The sequence below is a fragment of the Dictyostelium discoideum genome (assembly GCF_000004695.1).
Source record: "Dictyostelium discoideum AX4 chromosome 3 chromosome, whole genome shotgun sequence".
NCBI classification, from domain to species: Eukaryota; Evosea; class Eumycetozoa; order Dictyosteliales; family Dictyosteliaceae; genus Dictyostelium; species Dictyostelium discoideum.
In genome coordinates this window covers 1581446-1607036 of record NC_007089.4, presented here as the reverse complement: position 1 = coordinate 1607036, position 25591 = coordinate 1581446, and the positions used below count along the sequence as shown (strand labels likewise).

The following is a 25591-nucleotide window of genomic DNA, read 5'->3' as shown; positions in this document are numbered from 1 at the left end:
TTAACCTTTTAACAATTAAAACTAACCATATTTGTCCTTTTGAAATTATTCATTTCACTTTTCCCATAAATCATTATTCATAACCTATAAAAAATAAAAACTAATTAAAGTATATTATAACTAAATAATACTAGAAAAAGCAAAATTGGTTAATTTTTATAAAAAAAAAAAAAAAACGAAATAAAACAAAACATGTGTTTTAAATAAAAACGAGAAAAAATGGTAGGGGTTTGGGATATGAAATTATTAAAAAAAAAAAAAAAAAAAAAAAAAAAATTTGGAAAAAGTTTTTATTATAACCCACGTAGGTGTGTTCATTTTTAGCAATAAAAAAAAAAATAAAAAATAAAATAAAATAAAAAATAAAAAAATAAAAAAAAAATTAAAAATTTAAAAAAAAAAAAAAAAATTAATCTTGTGTTCTACAAATAAATAAAAAAAAAAAAAAAATACAAACACACTTTTTTTTTACTATAGTATTAATAATTGTTGTACTTTTACAAAATATTTTATTTTTAAATTAAATATAATAAAAGAATTTGAATTACTGTGGAATATTATAGTTTTTTATTTTTTTTTTTTTTAAAATTATTTATTAATAATATTAATATATAAAAACTAGATATTTATAATATAATAAAAAAAAAAAAAAAAAAAAAAAAAAATAACAATAATAATAATAAAATGGAAGCAATTGTATCAAAAGTACTTAAAAAGTACTTCAAAATGTTTATAAAAAATTTCAAATCTGATAATTTTTCAATGTCCTTAATGAAAGGAGAAGGAACTTTGGTGGATTTAGGTAAGTTTTTTTTTTTTTTTTTTTTTTTTTTTTTTTTTTCCTCATAGGAAATAATAGTTTTTTTTTTTTTTAATTACTACTAATACTATTATTATTTTTATTATTTCCTCAGATTTAAATGAAGTAATTATACAAGAATTATTATTAATTCCACCACAATTCCAAATTGTAAATGCATCTTGTGATAGTCTATCAGCTAAAATACCATGGACTAGTTTTAAAAAAGAACCAATTGTAATTTCTCTTCAAACCATTTCATTAAATTTAAGAGAACCTGAAGAAATTCAACCATTTCATTCACAATTAAAAAAGTAAGTATTTTTTATATTTATATTTTTTTTTTTTTTTTTTTAATTTTATATTAGAATAATAATAAAATTATTTATATATATTTAGAATTAAAAATAAAAATAAAGAAAAGAAAAGAAATGAAATTACAGAGAATTTACAAATTGAAGTAAAGAAATTGAAATTAAATATAGCTAGTTTAAATGGTGATGGATTAATGATTGAAATTAATGATATATTGATACAATCGACCAATTCAAATTTTCAACCAGGTGATTTAAGTCAAATTAAAGCAGTGGATAAAGAACATGGTGTTGAATCATTACACAAGTTAATTACAGCCAAATCAATCACAATAAAGATTCAAGATATTGGTGGTATGTCAAAAACACTTCTTGAGAATATGCCATTGAAAGTATTGTATTCTTCAAAACGTAGAATAAAAGATTGGATTCAAATATCAGCAAAGATTGAAGTACTCTTTAAACAATTGGATTTGAAATGGACCTTATCAGAATATCATTCACTTAGTGATTTAATTAATAATTTCCAAGCAACTCTTGCAAGAGCTATACCAGCTTCTTCACCATCTTCACAACAACCATTTGAATCTTATAGAAAGAAATTAAAATCTTCTTTATCATTTTCAAGTAAGAAAAAAGATAAATCATCATCATCAACATCAATAACAGATAGTAATGGTCAACAATTAAGTAAATCAGATTTATCATCTACAAGTAATTTAACACCATTAAATGTTACACCAATTTCACAAAGTACTGCAGGTGCTTTCTCTAATACTACAACTTCACCAACAACTACAACTGTATCATCACCCTCAACATCGACAAATAATAATAATAATAATAATAATAATAATAATAGTAATAGTAATAATAATAATGCAAATGGTATAACAGCAGCAACAAATGGATCATTAACACCACCAATTAATGTTGGTAGTAATGGTATGAGTGGTGGTGGTAGTGGAGGTGATATTAATGATGATTCACCACCACCACCAAAACATTCAGATTTTTCATATGAATTTCATATTGAAAGATATCAATTAGAATTGATGGATAATTTTGCACAACAAGATTCAGGATTTAGATTTAAAGGTGAAGGATTACATTTTGGATTCACATCAGCCAATACAATATTTAAACCAATTAATCGTGAAACCAATACTACTTTTTATCAATTACCAATTCGTGAAACTATCCTATCAGTTTTATTTAATACATTGAATATTCAAGAGGTTGCATCATTCTCTTCAGGTTTAATAAAGAATGAACTGTGTAATACAAATATTGAACAAACAAAGAAATATAATAAATCCATTACATCGATATCTTCAGATTCAATGCCAGCTAGAATCAATATAAATAGTTATTCAGGTCAATGTTTACTAAAAGGTAATCTAATGTTTAGAAGACCAATTACAAATCGTAGCAGCAGTAACTCAACTTCACCTCAAACCAATGAAATCGATCCACTTTCAAATTTACAAGGTCCACCTTTAATTGGTTTAGAATCAAACATTAGTTTAAATGATTTAAAACTTTATGGTGATAGAAAAGTTTGGAAAACTTTAATCTCTTATTTAATGCCACCTGAATCTGATAATGAATCTGATTTAGATTCTGAATCTGGTTCAATAAATGATTATCATAATCGTACTTTAGATTTAGATGGTCATTCTGATTTAAATGGTAATAATATTGACAATAGTGCTATTCAAAAATTATCACCAACAAAAAATATTGTCACAATTACTTCACCAATTGACACTATTCCATTAACAACAAATGATATCGATAATAATACCAGTAATAATAATAATAATAATAATAATAATAATAATAATAATAATAATAATAATAATAATAATAGTAATAATAATAATAATAATAATAATAGTAAAAAACCAACCGATGAAAATATTAATAATAATAGTATTGATAATAATAATAATATAAATGAAAATGAAAAAATTGAAAAAGATACATCAGATAAAATTAATAATGATGAAAATAAAAAATCAGTAATTGAAAAAAGTAAAAAGAAAATTAATACATTTAAGAGAAAATTAAAATTATCAAATAATTGGAAGAGTCAAATAAAGATAATTTTAAAGGCAACCAATACTCAATTGATATTACCAGAGGAGAGAGAAAATGTTGATGAATCATTTAGAGGTTTAAGACTACAAATTAATTTACAATCATTTGTAATGTGTAATCATAGTGATTGGAAGACAGTTCCTTTCTTAATGGATGGTATTCAATTAATTAATATGACAACTAATAATATCAATAACACCACACCAATAGCTCCACAAGATATAATTTCACAATTTGGTTTAGATCATAGGTTCTCATTTCAAATGGAGAATGTTTCATTGAGAGTCATTGATGTTGATCATGATAATACAATCACTACCATTTTAGAGCCTGCAACCATTAGTTTATTCACTCGTATCTCAAGATCTCATGATCATCTATTGGCAAACAATAAAAGAATACCAAAGATTGATTTATCATTGATCTCTTCAGATTTCAATTTCAAATTGACTTCACAACATTCAGAGTTATTGGATTTCGTTGCAAATAAATATTTATCACCAAAGAAATTAAAAAATCTATTGAAATCCAGAATCTCTAAAGAGGCAAAGAAAAGATTAAAATCATTGGAACAAAAGAAATTGGATAAAACTTTAACCATAAAGAATAAGGTTGAGAAAACTTTACAACAATATTTTTGGACTTCTTATATCTCAATTCAAAATGGGGATTTCCATTTACCACTTCAACATCTTTTAGAACCAAAAGAAAAACATGATAATGATGTTCATGAAGAAAATAATCAACAACAACAGCAACAACAGCAAGATGATGATTCCTTTACAAATGAAACAATTTCATTAGATTCACCAATTTCATCAGCATCAAATGATCAACCACCACCTCCAACTCAAATTATTGGTGGTGTTATTGATACAATTATTGGTGGTTTAGCAAAAACATCGATTATACCTGATGAAATTATCAATAAAAATGTAAACAATAGTGGTAGTGGTGGTAGTGGTGGTGGTGGTGATATTTTAAGTCAAATTAAAGTTCAATCAATGGGTATTATTTTACAAAATAATGATATTGGTCAAACTATTGTATTTAAGATTGGTACCTTTGAAGCCTACGGTATTGATCATCCAAAATTATCAACCTCAACCATACTTAGACCATTACCAATTCCAGAGGATGAATTAATACCAGCCACAAATCAAGATAATACAAATTTATTAATCACCTACAAAAGAAGACATCAAAAAGATGTAGCTAAACAATCAGTATTAATCGATAAAGAAATTGATGATTGGGTTACCGATGTTTGGGTTAAACTTCAAGGTACTCAAGTTAGAGTGATGAAAAAGAGATATCCACCAGGTTTTAAAAAACCACTCAAGTCAAAAACTTTTGGAAAGAAAATTAAAATGCCCGATATTAAAAATTTCATTACAAAAGTCGTTGGTTTGGTAGAGAGAAAGAGAGGAAAGATCAAGAATATCCAAAAAAGTATTAAAAAGGTAAATATGAACATTAAATGGGGTGTTGAACTTGGTAATTGTGAAATTTTATTGGGTGAAAAATCTTCAAAAACTTTAGATCCTTCCTATGGTGGTATTTTAAATGATTTCACTATTGATCATTCTTATCAACCAAAAGGTATTATTAAAATTACTGATACCAATAGAAGAGTAAACGCTCAGGCCTATAAAAATATTGAAGAAGAATTAATAAAGAAAACAACCACTCTCACTCAAACTGTACTCGCTGAACAAGAGAGAGATGACTATATCAAAGGCTTATTGGATCAAATCGAAAAATTAAAATCTGAAAAGAAAATAATGGAAAATGATTACACCATTTTAGAACAAAAATTCATTAATACTAAAATGGAATTAGCAAGTTTACAATAAATTTAATAATAATAATAATAATAATAATAATAATAATAATAATAATAATAATAAAATATAAATAAAATGATTAAAAAAAAATAAAATAAAATAAAATAAAATATAAAAAAAAAATCAATTTACCAAGAAGCTGGTTGAAATGATTTTCAATTTATTCAACTTTTTTTTCCTGTTTTTTTTTCCAGCTTTTTTTTTTTTTTTTTTTTTTTTTTCAACTTTTTTTTTTTTTTTCATTTTTTTAAATTTTTTTTTTTTTTTTTATTTTCATTAATATCATATCAATCAAAATATATAAAATGAATACTGGTGGAAATAATTCATTACCACCCCAAACTAGAGGTGAAGTTTTATTCAGAGACCAACAATTCTTTCAAAAGCAAATTGATTCAAAAATTATGCAATTGTTAGAAAATTATCATAATATTATAAAGATTTCAAAAGTGAATGATCCTTTAAAAAATGCAAGTGAAATTTATGAAATGGAAACAAGAACTTCTAATATGGTTTGTATTTTAAAAAATAACTGTGTTTATGAAATAATATTATTAGTATTAATATTCTTTTTTTAAAAAAAAAAAAAAACATATATAGTTAAATGCAGGTGAAGGATTATTAAAGATTATAGAGGAATTAAAACAAAATTTAATTTTAAATGATTTTTCAACAATGGCTGAAGAAGTTAGAATTCAAAATTTAGTTTTTCACAAAGAGAATGAAAGAACCAACAAATCAATTAAATTAATATCTGAAGAGTTATCAAGATCGTTAAAAGAATTAGAAGATGAATATTATAATTCAAGTTATAAACTACCCCCTCCTTCATCTTCTAAATAATCTATCATAATAATAAGAAGAATAATAATAATATTGTAAATAAATGTATATATAATTAAAAAAAAAAGAAAAAAAATTATAGGAATTGATTTTTTTAATACTATTTTCAGTGATGGTTATCCTTTAATTTTTAAAAATTTTGAAAGGAAACGTTTAAAATAAAAAAAAAAAAAAGATTTATAAAAATACTATAGTTTCATAATTTCAAAAAATAAACTAAACATTTTGAAAGTTAAAAATTGTTAATTATAGTTTTTTTTTTTTTAAAAAAAAAAAATATTTATAAACAAACAACAAAGGTTGTTTATAATATTTAAAAGTTTATTTAATAAAAAGAAAATTAATCTCTTGTTAATTTTTTTTTTCTTGTTTTGTTTTTTTTTTTTTGTTTTTTTTTTTTTTTGTTTTTTTTTTTTCTTGTTTTTGTTTTGATTAAAAAAAGTGTGTAAATATTATATAAAAATGAAATTATTCTATTCTTAATTACTATTTGGCATAAATCCAATTGATAATATAGTTGAAATTAATCTAACTATAGATCAATTGTTGTTTGTTACAAAATGGAGCACTTGAGGATTGATTTGAACTATACTTGTTAAATATATCAAATACATAAGCATATTTACTTTTAATTGTACGAGAATAAGTCTCTGATTCATTCGATTGAAATTTATCATAGATGAATCTAACACATTTTTGAAAGTAAATATCATTAACTTCAACTCTGCAATAATAGGTTAAAGTTGTGGTCCATTGCTTTTGTAAAACTAAACATGCCAAATAAACGCATGCTGCTGCAATTACTGATGGTGGATAATTAATCAAATTATACTCTAATAATGATAATTCTCCAAATAACTAAAAAAAAAATAAATAAATAAAAATAAAAATTAGTATGGAATTGCAATTTTTTTTTTTTCTTTTTTTTTTTTTCTCTTCTAATAGGAAACTTACGTGAGCAACATGAGAAATATCTGAATCACCTACGGCAATTAAATATCTACCCAAAAAGAATTTGATGGTTGGAGTGCAAAGTGAAAAATTTAAAGTTTTTAACATTTTGCATTCACATTCCAAAAGTTGGTCAACATTGAAAAACTCGCCGGCTGATTGGATGATGAATTGTGGTTGAGCACCCTTGTATTCTTCATACTTTGCCGCGATAAAGAAGGCACAGGCTCCGATCATTTGGAATTCATTTCTAGTGACTGGTTGCAATGAAAGATAACGATCCAAAATATTTATTGATAAATAGATGGTTTCGTTCTTTACACCCAATTCACAACCAATATCTACGATCCAATCAATGAGAATTGCTCTCATACCTGGCTTCAATTCACTTTGATTTTGCATATAGTCTGTAGGCTGTGTTTTCCATTGATTCTTACGCGCATTATCAAATATTTCCTCTGCGTACTCCGCACATAGAATTTGGCATGCCCCAAATTGTTCATCAATGTCTATATGTGGCACATGACTAAAATCGGCATGAATATGAGCATGGAATGTTTTCTCCAAACTATTATTTTCTTTATTATTATTATTATTATTATTATTATTATTATTATTATTATTATTATTATTATTATTATTATTGTTATTATTATTATTATTGTTTTTAATATTATTTAATTCGTTGTTTTCATTTTCTGTTAAATTATTATTATTATTATTATTATTATTATTATTATTATTATTATTATTATTATTATTATTATTATTATTATTATTGTTTGGTTTAGTTGGTGGTGCTATTTCATTATTACTATTATCTTGTTGAGTTTGATTTGTTTTATTTGAATTGTTACTATCATCACTATTACTATTATTATCATTATTATTTTTGGATGGTAAGTTTTCAGTTTTAATACCTCCATTTACTGTTTGTGATTTTAACTTATTATTATTATTATTATTATTATTATTATTATTATTATTATTATTATTATTATTATTATTATTATTATTATTATTATTATTACTAATAATATTAATATTGTTGTTATTGTTATTATTAATATTGTTATTATTATTATTGTTATTATTATTATTGCTATTATTAGTGGCGGTATTGTTGAAAGTACTGGGAATGTTTGAGGCGGTTATAATACTATTATTTTTATTTGATTGAATGGGTTTTGCCATTAAATTCTTATTATTATAGTTATTATTATTATTATTATTATTATTGTTATTATAGTTATTGTTGACAAGACAATCGTTGTTATTTACATTCTTTGGGAAGTGATTAGAAGTAGAAAAAAAAACTTATTAATTATTATGATTTTTTTTTTTTTTTTTTTTTTTTTTTTTGTTCATAAAAAAAAGACTTACAAATGGTTGTGGTTGAATATTTTGTTGGTGGGTAACATCGTATAATGCTACTCTTTTATGATTTTTATTGGTATCTTCTTGTGGAAATGGACTCTCTCTTTTATTGGATGACGATTTTTTAACTTCGTCATTTTCATTTGATAGAGTTTGATTCATTTTAAATTTATTTATATTTTTTTTTTTTTTTTTTTTTTTTCTATTTTTTTTTCTTTTAAATTAAAATTTTTTATAAATCTTTTTTTTTATTAATAAAAAAAAAAAAAAAAAAAAGTAAGTTAATAAATTGAAAAATGAGTTATAAAATAATAACAATACAATGACATAGTGTATAAACAATAATAAATAAAATAATAAAAGAAAAAAAAAAATTTTTGGGCACTAAAAAAAAAAAATACCCAAAAAAGAAAAAAAAAAAATAAAAAAATAAAAAAAAAATAATATTTAATTACATTTGAATTAGAAAATGTGATTAGCCAAAATACATTTAAAATTGCTACTATTGATACAACTATTGAAAATAAATAAATAATAATAATAAATAAATAAATAAATATGCAATATTAAATTAAATAAATGAATATTAATTTAATAATGAATGGAAAAAAAATTTTGAATAAAAAATTCTATTGAAATTAATATTTTAATTTAATTAATTAAATTTAATATCTATTTTTTTTTTTTTTTTTTTTTTTTTTTTTTTTTTTAAAGTCACAAACACATTATTATAATTATTTTTTTTTTCTTTTTTTTTTTTTTTTTTTTTTTTTTTTTTTTGTAAATATATATTATTGATCTAACAAAATGTACTGTTATATTTTTTGTGTGTTATTTTATTATTATTATTATTATTTTGTTTGTAAAATATTGTCGGCTATATTCATACATAGCAGCACTTCAGTATATTGTCAATCACCAACAAACACAGAAAAAAAAAAAAAAAAAAATTAAAAAAAAAAATATAAAAATATAATTTAAAAAATAAAAAATATAATTAAAAAAAAAATTGGCAAAATGCACCACCAACACCCTATGATAGAAGATAATAAAAATAATAGCACAAATAAAAAAAAAAAAAAACGTATGGTGTTATAACACTTTAATAAATCTATACACTAATTCGTAAATTATTATTATTTTATTTTTTTTTTTGCACTTTTCATCTACAAAAAAAAAATAAAATAAAAAAAATAAAAAATATGTTTAAATATAAAAATTAAAAAATAAAAAAATTAAATGAAAAAAATAATTAATTGATCATTGTTATTTTTTTTTTTTATAATAACCGATAAAAATAGTAAATTTACTGGATTTTTTTGTAAATTAAGTCATACCAACAACTCCACTCACTACTATTTTTTGCTGTATTGGAAATGATTATAAAAACAGAATAAATTAAAAAAAAAAAAAAAAACAAATTGAAAATAAAAAATAAATAAATAAAAAAAAGATTTAATTACATATTATTATTATTATTATTATTATTATTATTATTATTATTATTATTATTATTATTATTATTATTATTATTATTATTATTATTATTATTATTATTATTATTATTATTATTATTATTATTATTATTATTATTATTATTATTTTTTTAAAAGTCAAATCGGTCACAATTTGACCTTTTTAATTTTTTTTTTTTTTTTTATATTAATGTACTCAAAAAAGAAAAAAAAAAAAAAATATATAATTTAGTGTCTTTTGGTTTTACGAGTTACAATTTTTTTTTTTTTTTTTTTTTTAGCCCAATTACCTGAAAATAATGAATGTTGGAACTAAAATCATTTTAATCTATTACTATTATTTAAATTATTGGGTAATAATAAAAAAAAAAAAAAAAAAAATGAATTAAAAAAAAAAAAAAATGAATTAAAAAAAAAAAAACAATTATCTATTTTTGGATTATCCGTTATTGTTATATTTGTGAAGAAAAAAAAAAAAAAAAAAAAAAATTAAATAGACAATAGCTTCAACAGAGTTGTAAATTTTGTGAGGAAATTATAATGAGATAAATTTTGATTTCTTTGTGTTTTGTTTTTTTTTAAACTTTGTTAAAAAAGCAACAACCAAAAAAAAAAAATAAAAATAAAAATAAAAATAAATAGATAAATAAATAAATAAATTAATAAAAAGAGTTCATTCTTACCTTGTTTTTTAATTTTATCAGGTTGGTAGCACTAAGAGGAATGTTTAACATGTAATTTCTTTTTTTTTTTAGAAGGCAAGTAACTTTTTTAAATGGTTTTTTTTTTTTTGGAAGATGCTGTGTAATGATGCTAACGATGGCGTTTAAGAGAGACATAAGACGTTTATCCTTTATTCCAATTATGAATTGGTCAGTTAATTATTTTAATCAAAAAAGATATTAATTTATTATTATAATTTTTTTTTTTTTTTTTTATTTATTTATTTGGGTATATATATATATATATTTATATAAATATTTTGACAATATGAAAAAAAAAAACTACAAATATAGATACAAGAATAAGAGTACAATAGTAATACAAGTTGAATTTTTTTTTATATATTATTTTTAAAAAAAAATTTTTTGTGTTCACAAATTTGATTTTTTTTTTTTTTTTTTTTTTTTTTTTTTCGATTTGTGAATTTGGGTTTTTGATCAAGAATCAGATTAATGGTAAATTAATTTAATATTTCTATTAATTGATCTATTATTTTTTATAATATATTTTTTTTAATTTTTTTTTTTTTTTATTATTTTTATTATTATTATTTTTATTATTATTTATTGATAAAAAAAAAAATGAAAGAAAAGGCAAAGAAAAAAAAAAAAGTTATAAAATTTTTTTAATTAAACAAAATAAATAAAAAAAAAAAAAAAAATCTTATTAGGGTTCACATGATATTTATACTTTTTTTTTTTTTTCATGAATTGGAAAAAAAAAAAAATATATTTTAAAAAAAATAAAATTCGCTACTTCTGAAAAAAAAGATATTTTTTAAATAGGATTTTCAAATACGTCAAAATAAATGCTGCAAATTTTAAAACACAGTTTATTATTATAAACCCACTAAAAAAAAAAAAAAAAAAAATTTTTTCTTGCACCCAGAACCTTAACACAAAGCTTTTTATTTTGAATTTGTATTGGGCTTTTAGGTTATGAAAAAAAAAAAAAAATCAAATTGCACATTAAAAAATAAAAAATAATTATTTTTAATAAAATTGATGATTATTTTGATTATTATTTTTTTTTTATTTTTTTAAATTAAATTTAATTAAATTTAATCGGGCACAAGCCTTATTAAAAAAAAAAAAAAAAAAAAAAAAAAAAAGTCCCCAAGTTGGTTCACATAAATAATTTTTAATAATTATTATTAAAAAAAAAAAAAAAAAACCAAAAAAATGATTAATCTAAAAAAAAAAAATAAAAATAAAAAATAATAATAATATAAAAATAAAAAATAAAAATAAACATATAAGAAGAAATTAAGAGGGAACAAAAAAATAAAAAAACAAAATAAAAAAAAATAAAAATAAATATACAGATAATAAAAAAAAAAAAAAAAAATGGAAAATGAAAAAGTGATAAAATTAGAATAATTATATAAGTATCCCAAAGGTGTAGGATGGTCCTGAGTAATTATTTTTTTTAAAATTTTTTATATGCTTAACCTTTTTGGCTTGTTCATATGACGAAAACGAGCTTTTTTTTTTTAATAGATTTTTTTCAACCTTTGCAGGAAATAATCTGATGAAAAAAACCCCCAAAAATTTTTTTTTTTTTTTTTTTTTTTTTTTTTTTTAATTTTAATTTTAAAATAGAATTGATTTGCAAAATTTATATTACATTGGCGGTAACAATAAAGTAAAAAAAAAAAAAAATAGAAAATAAAAAATAAAATAAAAACAAAATAAATAAAAATATAAAAAATTAAAAATAAAATCAACAAAAACAAAATAAATAATAATATAAAAAAGGTTATACATACAGTTTTTTTTTTTTTTTTTTTTTTAGGGTGCACGAAACTATTGAAAATATTAAAGATCGATAACCACTATTATCGATTGGTTGGAAAAGATACTTTGAAAAGTGAATGTTTTGATTAAACTGTTTAAAAATTTTAGTGTTGATTTACAAAAAAAAAATAAAAATAAATTAATAATAAAAAAAAAAAACGTGACAATATTAATATTTTCTGCCACTGTTATCATAATTTTTTTATCAATATAATAAAATAGAGCAGTAGGGGAGCCTTAGAAAAGGCTATTTTTTATTTTTAATTTTTTTTTTTTTTTTTTTTTTTTTTTTTTTTTAATTAAAAAAAAAAGAAAAAATCAGGATAAAGCCACACAAATAGGCGCTACTATCCAATATTAAAAAAAAAAAAAAAAAAAAAAAAAAGAAAAAAAGATAAAAATGATAATAGTAGCTTTTTTAAAAAAAAAAAAAAATTGTTTAGAAAGAGAAAAAAAAAAAAAAAAAGCACCCCCGGTCACCTGTTTTTTTTTTTTGCCTTTTGGATTTCTTAAATTTTATACAATCAATAAACCTTTCACTTTATAATAATAGTAATTAACCTTTATATGGGTTGTGGCATTTGAAGTTTTTTTTTTTTTATTTTCAAAAAGAATGTTGTATGTTTGATAACCTCTTATTTCAAACCAACACCTAATATATTTTTCAAATAAACCACTAATTATTATTATTTCATTAAAGATAATTAAAAGAGTTTATAATTTTAAGTATAATAATATAATAATAATAGCAATAATAACAATAATAAATAATAGTAATAATAATAATAATAGGAATAGGAATAATAATAATATATATACATATAAATAGAAATGAGAAAAATAAAATAAAAAATAATTTCTATAATATTACTTTTTTTTTTTTTTTTTTTTTATTTATATAAATATACTATTTAACCTTTACGAATTTTATTTTTAAATATCTAGGTTTTTGTTTTTTTTTTTTTTTTTTTTCTTTTTTTTATTATTTTTTATTTTTATTTTTTTATAATTTTATTTGTTTTGTAGAGAGGTTGCATTTATGCACAACACAACTGATTCAATTTATAGTTTCTTGTTTGTGGAGCACCAAAAAAAAAAAAATTTTCTTATTTTTTTTTTTTTCGAAAAAAAAAAAAGTAAAAAAAAAAAATTGTTGGAGTTCACCATTTCGTTATGGTGATTGTCTGAATTTTTTTTTTTTTTTTTTGTTGTGGTGGGTAGTGTAATTTTATTAGAATTAATTTTTTGCCTTATAAATTTTTTAAGTATTTTCAATCAAATTAATATTAAACAGACGAAGGAAAAAAAGAAAGGAGAAAAAAAAAAAAAAAAAAAAAAAAAAGAAAAAAATTATTAGCTTTTTTGAAACCGAAAAAAAAAATGTTAAACCATTATTCAATTTCTAAAATTAAACCAAAACAAAAAAAAAAAAAAAAAAAAAAATTATTTCTTTGGCATCGCCCATAATACAGTTTTCCACAATCTAAACTGATCAAGATTATTAATTTTATAAATAGGCTTTTCTTTTTTTTTTTTTTTTTTTTTTTTTTTTTTTTTTTTTTTATTATTATTATTATTATTATTATTATTATTATTATTATTATTATTATTTTTATCTTATATATATTTATATATTAACTTTTTCTTGTTATCACAAAGATTTTTTTTTTTTTAAAGTCAAAAATTGGAATTACCCAACAAGTTTAAGACTTTTTAACAAAGAACTCCAATTTTTTTTTTTTTTTTTTTCCAAATCTTGTTTTTTTTTTTTTATTTTATTGTTTTTTTTGTTAAACATTTTTTTTTTTTTTTTTTATTTATTTATTTTTAATTATTTTAATTTTAATCATCTTCACCATGAATTAAGTGTTGAGACACACGAATTCTCTTTCTATCATCAAGTAATTCTTTGAGTGATTCTCTTTTATATTTTCTCTTCTTTTCTTTAGTTAATTGTCTCTTTTCTTGTTTCTTTTGTAAGAATTCCTTTGGATTGGCAATGGCTTCAATCTTTCTGTCAGCTCTTCTCTTTTCTCTCATTTCATTAGTTGCTTTAACGATTGATTGATAGACAGACATAAATTTGCTTGGACCAATCTTTTTCTTTAAAATATCAAGTACTTCTTGAGCTAATTTCTTTTCTTGAGGAGTGACACGAATCTTTTCATCAGTACATTTAATTAATGGAATCAATAGAATTGAAAGGTATGGGATTAACTCTTGAACGGTTAATTGAGTTGAAACTGCAGCAATCCATCTGAAAATATATTTTCTTCTCAAATAACCTGCTTTGGTTGACATATATGATAATCTCTTAAATAACCATAATAACATTGACGATTCTTGTTCAACCTTTCCATTTGTTGTTTCTTGAATTTGATCTTCATCATCTTCTTCAACTTGTTGTTCTTTCTCTTCTTCTTCTTCTTCCATTGGTTGTTCATTATCATTTTCTTCATCATCATCATCATCATTTTCAACTTGTTGTTCTTCTTGTTCTTTTTCTTCTTCTTCTTCATGATTATCAACATTCATTTCATCATCATTATTATTATTATCAATATTTTCAATGAAAATATTTGGAGTTATATCATCATTACTATTTGATAGTGGTTTAATATTTTTACATTTATAGAATAACATTGAAAGATAAATTAAATTTTTAATGATTGTTAAACCAAGTTCATCAGTTAATAATTTACTATTTAAAATTGAACAATGTTTTTTAGTAATTTCAAATATTGAATTTGAATTAAATATAATATTATAAATTGGTGAAATTGAATTTGATTTCTTATTATTATTATTATTATTATTATTATTGTTATTTGTTGATAATTGATCAATAATTGGTACTAAATTTAAAATTGAATGTTGAGTAAAGAAAATATTAAATAATCTAGTTAAACTAGTTCTAACCCAAATATGTGGATAATTTAAGAATTCAATTGAAAGTTTCCAAAATTGAGATAAATGAGTTGAAGTTGAAAAGTTTGGATAATTTGTTAAAATCTTTTCAAATGAAGTAAAGATTGAATAAGATAATTGCCAACCTGGTAGTAATTGAGTTGAATTTTGAGCATCATCAGAGATTTCATCAATGATATTGAATGATTGTTCTTTTTCACGAAGTGAGGTTAAACATTGTTCAATGTATGGTAATGATTTTGAAACGATAGTTGGAAGTTTTGATTCAAAGTTTGCCAAAGAGCATTCGGATTGAATACCAATGATTTGAGCAGAGGTTCTAGCCATTGTAAGATTCTTTGAACCATTTTCAAACCAACACATTGTCATATCATAGATTTTCGAAGCGATTTGAACAGAGACACCTTTAATCAATTGTTTAATTAATTGAGCGACATTTTCACGACAAGATGGTGATGGATCACTTGTTAAACGTACAACCAATGGAACGTAGATAATTAGAGCATATTGATTCAAAACTTCTTGTGGGAAACGTTCAACTATTTGAGTTAGAGTTTTCAAAACTATTTGTCTACCATGGTCATATTCATAGGAAAGATTCTTTATGAGAAAAGTGATTTGTTGTTTTAAACGAGTTTCACCCATTGGATAGAATAATAAAAAGTCAATGAAAATATTACTAATGATGGTTGCAATCGATGGTTGATGAGAACGAATCATCAATGCACAACAGAAATCCATTAGATCGTAGATTTCAGGTAGTAAGACTTTTCTATTGACTAAAACATGAAGCATAGTAAGTGAACGATTAAGATTTTGTTCACCACTTGTTAAATGTTGACGAGTTAACGATAGAATTGCTTTCAATTGTTCTTCATTGACATGTTCTTGTTTTTCATCACGAAGGAAGCAAGTTGCCATCTCATAGGAACTATTTGAAATCTTTTCATTACCAGAATCCATTTGAAGTCTCTTTAGTACTTGAATTGTCAATTGTTTTGAATTTGCTTTTACACTTGGTAAATCCATATTGAAAACTTTTAATAAACATTTCAATGATAGATAAACTACACGTGGTTGTTTATGTTCTAAACATTTGGAGATATAAGTGATGAATGGATCAATCATTGAACGATATTGTTCGAGTTGAGTTGATTTTTGACTCTTGATTGCATGAATCAATAGAGAGAAACCTAATTCAGCGAAAATAAATGAATGAGTCTCTTGTTGATGAATACGAGAATTCTTCTTTTTAGATGGATCAGCTTGAATTGAGAAAGTCTCTTCATAGGTTGGTTTATGAGCAACACCAATCGATGTATCAAGAGTAATTGTTTTTCTATTTGAAAATTGATTGATTTCTTTCTCTCTTAAACCTTTGGTAATGAATTGATAGGTTAAAATCGATAGATTCTTAAAATCTAAAGATTTATTACCTCTAAGACCTTTACCAATCTTTTTAATCATCTCTTGTAAATTTGGTAAAAGTTTTGGTGAATTTGAAACTGAAATGATCTCTTCTATAGGTTTAATCATAAAATTTGTATTACTGAAATGAATGATGGTTGCAATGATACGTAAAGAATCGAAAGAACGTTGAGTTTTTGCCTCTGGATAAGTATCTTGAACTTGTTTAATCTCACGTTGAACCGATGGTTCACCAAAGAGATCTTCAATGATAATGTCCATCAATAATGATATTTGACTATCCAATACACCGACTTCGATACTCTTTGAAAGTGTATTCAATAGAGCATGTAATGTATAGGCAAGGATATGCTTTTGATAACCATTCTTTAAAATATTTCTTAAATCTTTAAGAATGTATGGGAAGAATCTGTAGCCTAATGTTTCCATCACTTGCAAAAGTGTTGATCTAGTTGTATCTCTAACTGAGTATTCCTTACTCTTTAAACCAATACAAAGTTTACCAATGATATTTGGATACAATTGAGAGGATGTTTTCTCTGGTAAAAGTTTATAAAGTTTTAATATTGCCAATGCAATCGATAAATTAACTAAACCTTCATTCTTTTGTTTCTCTGCTTGAGCTGCACTACCAGTATCCATCTTTGAGCTTGTTACAACTTTAACTTCAACAAGATGTTTCTTTAATTGTGGTGTTAAAACCGTTGTAATCGCTTGGAAAATCTCTTCAGAAATATTTTTAGTCTTTACAATTGTACTACCAATAACTTTCTTCTTTCTAATCTTTAATATTGATTGTGCTTTAGTTTTTGAAACTTTTAATACACCATTCTCTTCTTGATCAAATTCATTATATTCAGTTACTAAATTATTTTGATCATTTTCAATTTCTCTTAATTCTTTTTCTTCTTCACCCATTTCTTCATCTTCTTCATTATCATCATCATCTTCATCATCTTCTTCTTCTTCTGCTTGTTCTTTATTATTTTCATCTTTATTATTAATTTTATCATCTTTAATTTCAGAACCAGTTAATAATTCATTTCTAACATCAGTTTCATTAATAAAGAAATGGAATTCATCAATTACTTCACAAACTGATTTAACAAAGAATTTAAATCTATTTGGATGTTCATCCATTGTTTTAATTAATTTCTTTAAAACTTGATAATAACATTTCCAATCTAATGATTTTGCTAATACACCTAAAGATTTAACAACCTCACCAAGTACAGCACTACCATGATCTTTTATTGATGTTTCTAAAATAGCTTGAATTGAAAGTGGTAAAATAATATGATTAATTGTTTCATTTGAAAATTTACAATTGTCTTGATTATTATTATTACCATCATCATCTTGATTATTAATTGAACAAATATTTTTTAATTGAAGGAATGATAATCTTTTTCTATGTTTTTGAATATGACAATAATTTAAGAAAAAGTTCTTTTCATCATCACCAATGAATAAGAGTTGTTTTAAATCTGGATAAAATTGATTATGACCTTTCCAATCGATGAGTAATTGATTGAATAGAATTAAAAATTCATCTCTAACATCTTTATCATTAAATGATGAACGCATTGATTGAATGAAAATGGTTTTAAAGTGATTAATGATTTCAATTGTGTTTTGTTGATCATTTGATTTAATCACTTCACCATTTTCATTTAATTTCTTTGAGATTGATTTAATTAATCTCGAGATACCAGAGATTGCACTATTTTTAATTGAGTAATCTTTATCATTTATAAAGTAGACATAGTTTATAAATAATGGTAACAATTCACGATGACCCAATTTCTCTAATAGATTATCGTTAATGTATTGATAAGCTTCCAAACGTTTATCGTAATCATAGGTTTCCAAATGCACACTCTTCTTTGTGTATGCATTTAGTTTCTCCAAGTATGGAGAAATCAATGACATATAACTCACTTTTTCACCCAACACTAAGAATATCTCTGCCAATGTCGTACGAGTGAGACGAGTTTTAAATACACCAAATAATGTTGACAAGGTTGGAATGTGGTGATCTGGATTCTCTATAATTGATAACATATTCTTAAAGATAACTAAAATCGATAAAACTAAATCATCATCATCACCCAATTTATTATATCTAAGGAATGGAATTAATAATTCTAATAATTCACTAGCTTGTTCTGCTGATTTTGCAAATTTACTAACTTCTGATAAAATTGCTAAATGTCTTTTTGATAATTTACTTGGATTTAATGAATTTAATTTTGGTTGTGTAAAATTACTACCACTTTTTGAAATATCTTGTTGTTCTTGTTGTTGTTTTTGTTCTTGTTTTTGTTTTTTATTATTATTACCACGTAATAAAATTGATTTAACAGCATTAATAATTGTATCAATATGTGGTAATAAAACTTTCATATAAATTTCAATTATTGTTGGTTCAGCTTCATTTGGATCAACATTTAATAAAAGATTTTCAATGATTGATAAGAAAGAATCTTGATGTGGTTTATAGGTTATAAATGACAAGATTGTTGGTAACAATTTAATATCTTGATTTAAGTAACCTACTAAATTTGAATTTGAAGAAACTACGAATAAACATCTTCTTAAACCAACTGGTAAACCATAAGCATTTAATGATGGAAGTATAGTTGAGATAATTTTAAATAATTCTGATATATAATCTTTGAAATCCCAAGAATGGTATTGTTGTAAAATTTCAGAGAATCTTCTAAATGCCAAAGAACGAATTGATGATATAATCTTTGGACGTTTATCATTTGAATTGACAATGGTTGTCGTTAAAGTATTCTTCGAAATTGTTAACAATATCTTTATAATATCATCCATAAATGGTACTAATAATGAACCCAATTGTTTAACAGCTGATTGTAAAATATTTAAAAAGTAAACTTGACTATCCAATTGTGGTAATAATGAAAAGTCTTCTTTAACCAAACTAGTTGATTTCTTAATCTTCTTATTACTGCTGGTAACACCACCACTATTAACATTTTCATTTAATGAATTTAATAATAAGCTAAATGGTTGTAAAAGTCTTTTAATAATTGGTTTTAATTCATCAGATGATAAACCAGAGAAATAAGAGAAAATTGTAATTCTTTGAGCATCGATTGATGAACGAGTAACTTTACGATTTAATTTTGAAATTAAGATTTTAACGACGACTTCAACGATTTCAACTCTATGATCATCAGTGATTGAAGTATTTGGTGAACCTTTTGAGATGATAAAAGTAGTCATTTCTTCTCTCATTGTTTTATCATGAATTAAACGTTCTAAATTCTTTTTATAAGGTTGAATTGAAGGATTTGCCCAAAGTAAATAACATTGTAATGTTTGGAATTGAATTTTTGGTTCATCAATATCCAAACAACGATAGAATAATTGTTTCATTAAATCTTGTTGATACATTTTAGTTGGACGTTTAAATTGTGAAAAGAATTCTAAATAGTAAAGAAAGAGTTGTTCAGCTTGAGTTTTTGAATAAGGTTTTATAATTGATTGGTCTCTTGTTTGTGCAACTTTTATAATTGATTCACCGAAATCGAATGAATCACCACTTGATGAATTTTTGAAAACTTTTGTAAATCTATTGAAATCGAAATAAACAAATTCTAAAAACATTTGAATTAAATCCTTTGATTGAGCCTCAACTAATGAACCCAACATTGACATTGTTTTCCATAATGTTGAATTATAATTAATTGGATCAGTTGATAATAATAATATATTCCTAGCTGATTTTTCAATCATTTCTGAATTCTCCATATATAATCTATCTAAAATTTCATTAAATAAATAATTTAAATTTAATTTATCTTTAATAATTAATTTTTCAAATGATATATTTTCAATTAATTTTATTTCTTCTTCTTCTTCTTCTTCCTCCTCTTCTTCAATTTCTTTTTCAACTTTTTCTTTTTCTTCTTCTACTTCATTATTTTCATCTTCATCTTCATCTTCAATTAATTCAACATCTTCTTCATCATGTTCATTTTCTTTTTCATTATCAATTATCATTTTATCTTTATTTAAATTTAATAAAGTTTGTTCAGAATTTTGTAAAGTTTTATAAAGGATTGGATAAAATTTGTTTATATCTTTTTTACAAAATAATATTATATTCTTTTGAATTGCAGACCAAATTGGAGTAAAACGAATATAAAAACCACCCATCATATAATGATAAAGTAAATCATTAAAATATGGTATCTTTCCATTTGAATAGATTGAACCAATTGCATCAACCTTTGAAACAACACTTCTTGCATCTCTTAAATGATATTGAGCTGTTTCAATTTCAAAACAATAATCAAACAATCTTTGAATTTCATCATTTTCTTCTTGTGTTGATATTGTTGATGATGTAGTATCATTCTTATTATTATTATTATTATTATTATTATTATTATTATTATTATTATTATTATTATTATTATTATTATTATTATTATTATTATTATTATTATTATTAACTGTACATAAATGTAAATATTTTAATGTTGATATAGTTTCTCTTCTAATAGAATTTGATTTATTTGTTAAATTTAATTTTAATAATTCTAAATGATTTTTAAATATTTCAAATTTAATTGGTTCAACTGGTGTAATTGATTTTGTTGTTGTTGTTGTTGTTGTTGTTGATTTCTTTGTTAATGATTTCTTTTCTACTGTTGTTGTTATTGGTATTGGTGGTGTTATTTGTTCAAAATCTTTTAATTTTTCAAAATAAATTGAAGATAATTTTAAAATATTTATATTATTTGAAAAGTTTGATAGTAAATTAAAAATTCTCTTTGATAATTGTGCTAATTTATTTGTAGTTTTTGAATGTTTTGATAATAAAATGATATAACTTGATAATGATTGTGATAATAAATAAATTAAATTTTGATATTCTTGTGAATCTTTTGAAATTGTACTATTACTATTATTTATTAATGATTCAATTAAAATTGTTGTATTTTCTAAAATTGGTAAAATTTCAATAATTGATTTTGAATAAATACAAACTAAACTTGAAACAATTGACCAAATTGAACCAAAATTAAAATTACAACCATGGTTGCTATCATTATCATCACTACTATTACTACTAATAACATTGAAATTCTTATTGAAATTAATTAATAATGATTCTAATTTCTTTAAAAGATTTGGAATTTCATATGATGGATATAATGAAATTGGTAAAGGTTCATCATTTTCATCCAATGTGAAAACACGAATTATAAATGCTAACATTTCATTAATATCCAATGTTGATGAATTCTTATCTAAATATTTAACTAATCTATTTGTAATGATTGTATCTTGTAAATTTGATTTCTTTAAACTTGTACAAAATTGAAATATTAATAAATGTGAATTCTTTATATTTTGTAATGAAAATAAATTATCTAAATATTTTAACATTAATTCTTTTTTACCACTATTACCACTACCACTATATTTAATTGAAATTGGATATGCTTTTGCTAAAACTATTAATAAATTTGATGAATTAAATTCATTTTCAATTATTGTTTTTAAAATTAACCCATTTTCAAAGAAATTTGATAAAATAATGAAAATATCATTAACATCAATCATTTTACTACCATTCATCCAATCTTTAATAATATTAAAATATGCTTCAAGTTGACTTGATAAATTTAATAATTCTTTATTATTGCCGCTGCTGATATTATTTTGTTGTTGTTGTTGTTGTTGAAAAATTTTAATTAAATTAAAAATTTCATTTGATTCTTTTTTTAATGTTATCCAAATTGGTTTTAAATTATCACCTTCATTAACAGCATGATTTTTAATTAATTGGAATAATCTTACGATTACACGGAATTTACATTCATATTGACAGTTTTTAATATTTTTTGAATCCAATTGTCTTAACATTAATGGTAAAATATGTTCAGTACGTGAATGAAATTTACCTTTAACACCTTTAACTGAATGAAATAATAATATTGAAAATGCATCAATAAACTCTTCACTTTGATTATTAATTGATAATTGTCCAAATAAATAATTCAATGTTAATTCAAATTCTTCAAATGAAATCTTTCTTAAAAAGAATGCAATACTTTCTGCTGCAAACTTTCTAATATATTTTCTTTTTTGTAAAAATAATTCTGAATAAATTCTAAAAATAAAAAAATAAAATTTTTTAAAAAATTACTATTTTATACAAAAAAAAAAAAAATATATATTTTATAAAAAAATAATAATAAAAACTTACTCAAATAATTGGGTGAAATTTGGTAAAATTTGCTTTTCTAAAAATTTGAAAATAAAACAAATTGATGTATAAATTTCTTCAATTGATTCAGATTGGAATGAATTTTTTAAAACTGTAATTAAAACTTTTAAAACTTTAAAAAATGATCCATAAAATTCTGATCTTAAATCACGTGATAATGATGCTAAAATACTATAATAATTATAAAAATAAAAAGAAATAAAAAGAAATTTAGTAAAATAAAATAAAATAAAAATAAAAAATAAAAAAAACAGTTATTATTATTATTATTATTATTATTATTATTATTATTATTATTATTATTATTATTATTATTATTATTATTATTATTATTATTTACCTTAATAATGGTTTTAAAGCTGTTGAATTTTTAATTGAAATATGTTGTAATAAAATATCGATAATTTTATCTTTATGAATGATAATTTCTGGAAGACTATTATGATATTTACGAATGTGAATGAAAAAATTGTTATAATGTTGAGTAAGATTTAATTCTCTCCATGTCATAATTGATTGATGAAAGTATGAATCATTTTCGTGTTCCAATTCAATCAATACATCACCAACTTTATTGAAAATATTGATATCAACTTTTGAGATTTTTTCTGAAAAACTTTGATACTAAAATAAATAAATAAATAAATAAATAAATTAATAAAAATTAAAAATTATTTTTAGTTTCGGTTTTTTTTTTTTTTTTTATTATTATATGACAAATTACTTACTCTAAATGAATTGACTTTTGATCTTGATTTATCATCTCTATTTGTATCTACGTCATAATATTCATCTTGTACACTCTCTGCTTCAAATAATAATTTCTTTTTTTTATTATTTGAAATCATATTGTCATTATCACCACTATTTTCATTATTTTTATTAATTGGCATATTAAAATAAAATTATTATTATTATTATTATTAAAAATATATATATTTATTTATTTGATTGAAAAAAAAAAAAAAAAAAAAAAAAAAATTTTTTTTTAAAAATATTTTTAAAAAAGGGATGAATAAGGAAAACCGAATTTGTAGATTCCAAAAAGTGACTCGCGTTTTCTGCCAAAATGTTCCGTTTTTTTTTTTTTTTTATTTTTTTTTGAATTTTTTGAAAAAAAAAAAAAAAAAAAAATTTTATTTATTTTGAATTTTATTTTATTTTTTTCTTTTTTTAATTTTTTTGATTTTTTTTGAATTTTTTTTTTTTTTTAGGGGTTAATTAAATTTTAAAAAAATAAAAAAAAAAAAATTTTAAAAAAATAATAAAAAAAAAAAAAAAGAGAGAAGAGAGAGAAGAGAGAGGAGAGAGAGGAAATTAAAAATTTAAAAATAAAAAAATTAATAAAAAAAGCTATTATTTATGGTTTTATAATAGAAACATTTGGTTATTAATTTTTGTTATTAACAAAATTAATAAATTAATAATTAATATATAAAGGAAATTTTATATAAATAAAATAAAATACTAATAAAATTAAAAAAAAAAAAAAAAAAAAAAAAAGGAAAAAAGATATCCCTTTTCTTTTTTTTTTTTTTTTTTTGATTTGATGATTACATTATATTGATTTGTGTCTTTAAATTTTAAATTTTAAATTTTTTCTAATTTTTTTTTTTTATTTTTTTATATTCTTTTTTTTTTTTTTTATTTAATATTCTATTCTTTACTAACACATATATATATATATATATATATTTGGATTATAGTGTATCAACAACAACCAAAAAATCAAAAACAATGTAAAAATATTGCACTACATGGTTATTGTCGAAATAGTGATAAATGCGAATTTAGTCACGAATTAACACCTCAGCAACAACAACAACAACAACAACAACAACAACAACAACAACAACAACAACAACAACAACAACAACAACAACAACAACAACAACAACAACAACAACAACAAAATTCAAACGGCAATGGAAGTAATAATACAGCAACATCAAATAACCCAATAATTAGTCCAAACAGTAATATAGCATCACCATTAAAGAAATCTCCAATGTATAGATCATTTTAATATCTTATATACTTTAGATATTTATTCAGATATATACCTTTGTTTATTTACTAATAATATCATTTCACACACACACACATACATACATACATACATACATACATACATACATACATACACACACACTTTAATAGAGATAATTTAACAACATCATTTCAAAATTTAAGTACAAATCAACAAACAAATCATCATTGGGCAGATCATTTTCAATCAGGAATACCAGAATATATACCAAAACAGCAATTACAACAATTACAACAACAGCAGCTATTACAACAACAACAGCAGCAAGCATTACTTTTACAACAACAACAGCAACAAAATTATGACGATGATCAGCATTTATACCCTTATGGTGATAACTCAGTGGATGATTATGAACAACATCAATATGTATGTTGAAATAATCTATAATAATTATTACCTTTATTTATTTATATTTATTTACTTATTTACTTATTTTTATATGTATAAATTCTGACTCACATAAATATGTGAAAAAATATAGGAACCACAACCACAACCAAATAATGGTATTGATCCAAATATGAATAATCAATTCCAGATTAATAATTTTGTAGCAGCACAAATGAGAAATGCATCACCACAATCATATCAACAACAATTCCAGCAACCAAATCCTTCACCACAATCATCATCACAGCAACAACAACAACAACAACAACAACAACAACAGGCGGTTTATC

The 25591-nt window shown here is 21.7% G+C and overlaps 4 protein-coding genes across 4 annotated transcripts; 2 read left to right on the top strand and 2 right to left on the bottom strand.

Moving 5' to 3' along the window:
* Window positions 1-684: 684 nt before the first annotated feature.
* DDB_G0279089 (hypothetical protein) lies at window positions 685-5072 on the top strand (the record flags this gene model as incomplete). The annotated part of the gene is made up of 3 exons (XM_636766.1): window positions 685-802; window positions 915-1113; window positions 1199-5072. The coding sequence occupies 3 exons, from the start codon at window positions 685-687 to the stop codon at window positions 5070-5072; spliced, it is 4191 nt and encodes a 1396-aa protein (XP_641858.1).
* Window positions 5073-5368: 296 nt separating this feature from the next.
* On the top strand, window positions 5369-5906 carry med22 (hypothetical protein; the record flags this gene model as incomplete). The annotated part of the gene is made up of 2 exons (XM_636765.1): window positions 5369-5575; window positions 5664-5906. The coding sequence occupies 2 exons, from the start codon at window positions 5369-5371 to the stop codon at window positions 5904-5906; spliced, it is 450 nt and encodes a 149-aa protein (XP_641857.1).
* Window positions 5907-6434: 528 nt separating this feature from the next.
* cycA (hypothetical protein) lies at window positions 6435-8396 on the bottom strand (the record flags this gene model as incomplete). The annotated part of the gene is made up of 3 exons (XM_001134569.1): window positions 6435-6764; window positions 6861-8141; window positions 8241-8396. 3 exons carry the CDS (start codon window positions 8394-8396, stop codon window positions 6435-6437), a joined length of 1767 nt encoding a protein of 588 aa, XP_001134569.1.
* A 5674-nt stretch (window positions 8397-14070) lies between these two features.
* utp20 (HEAT repeat-containing protein) lies at window positions 14071-23751 on the bottom strand (the record flags this gene model as incomplete). Its single annotated transcript, XM_636763.1, has 4 exons — window positions 14071-22741; window positions 22838-23029; window positions 23199-23482; window positions 23587-23751. 4 exons carry the CDS (start codon window positions 23749-23751, stop codon window positions 14071-14073), a joined length of 9312 nt encoding a protein of 3103 aa, XP_641855.1.
* Window positions 23752-25591: the final 1840 nt, after the last annotated feature.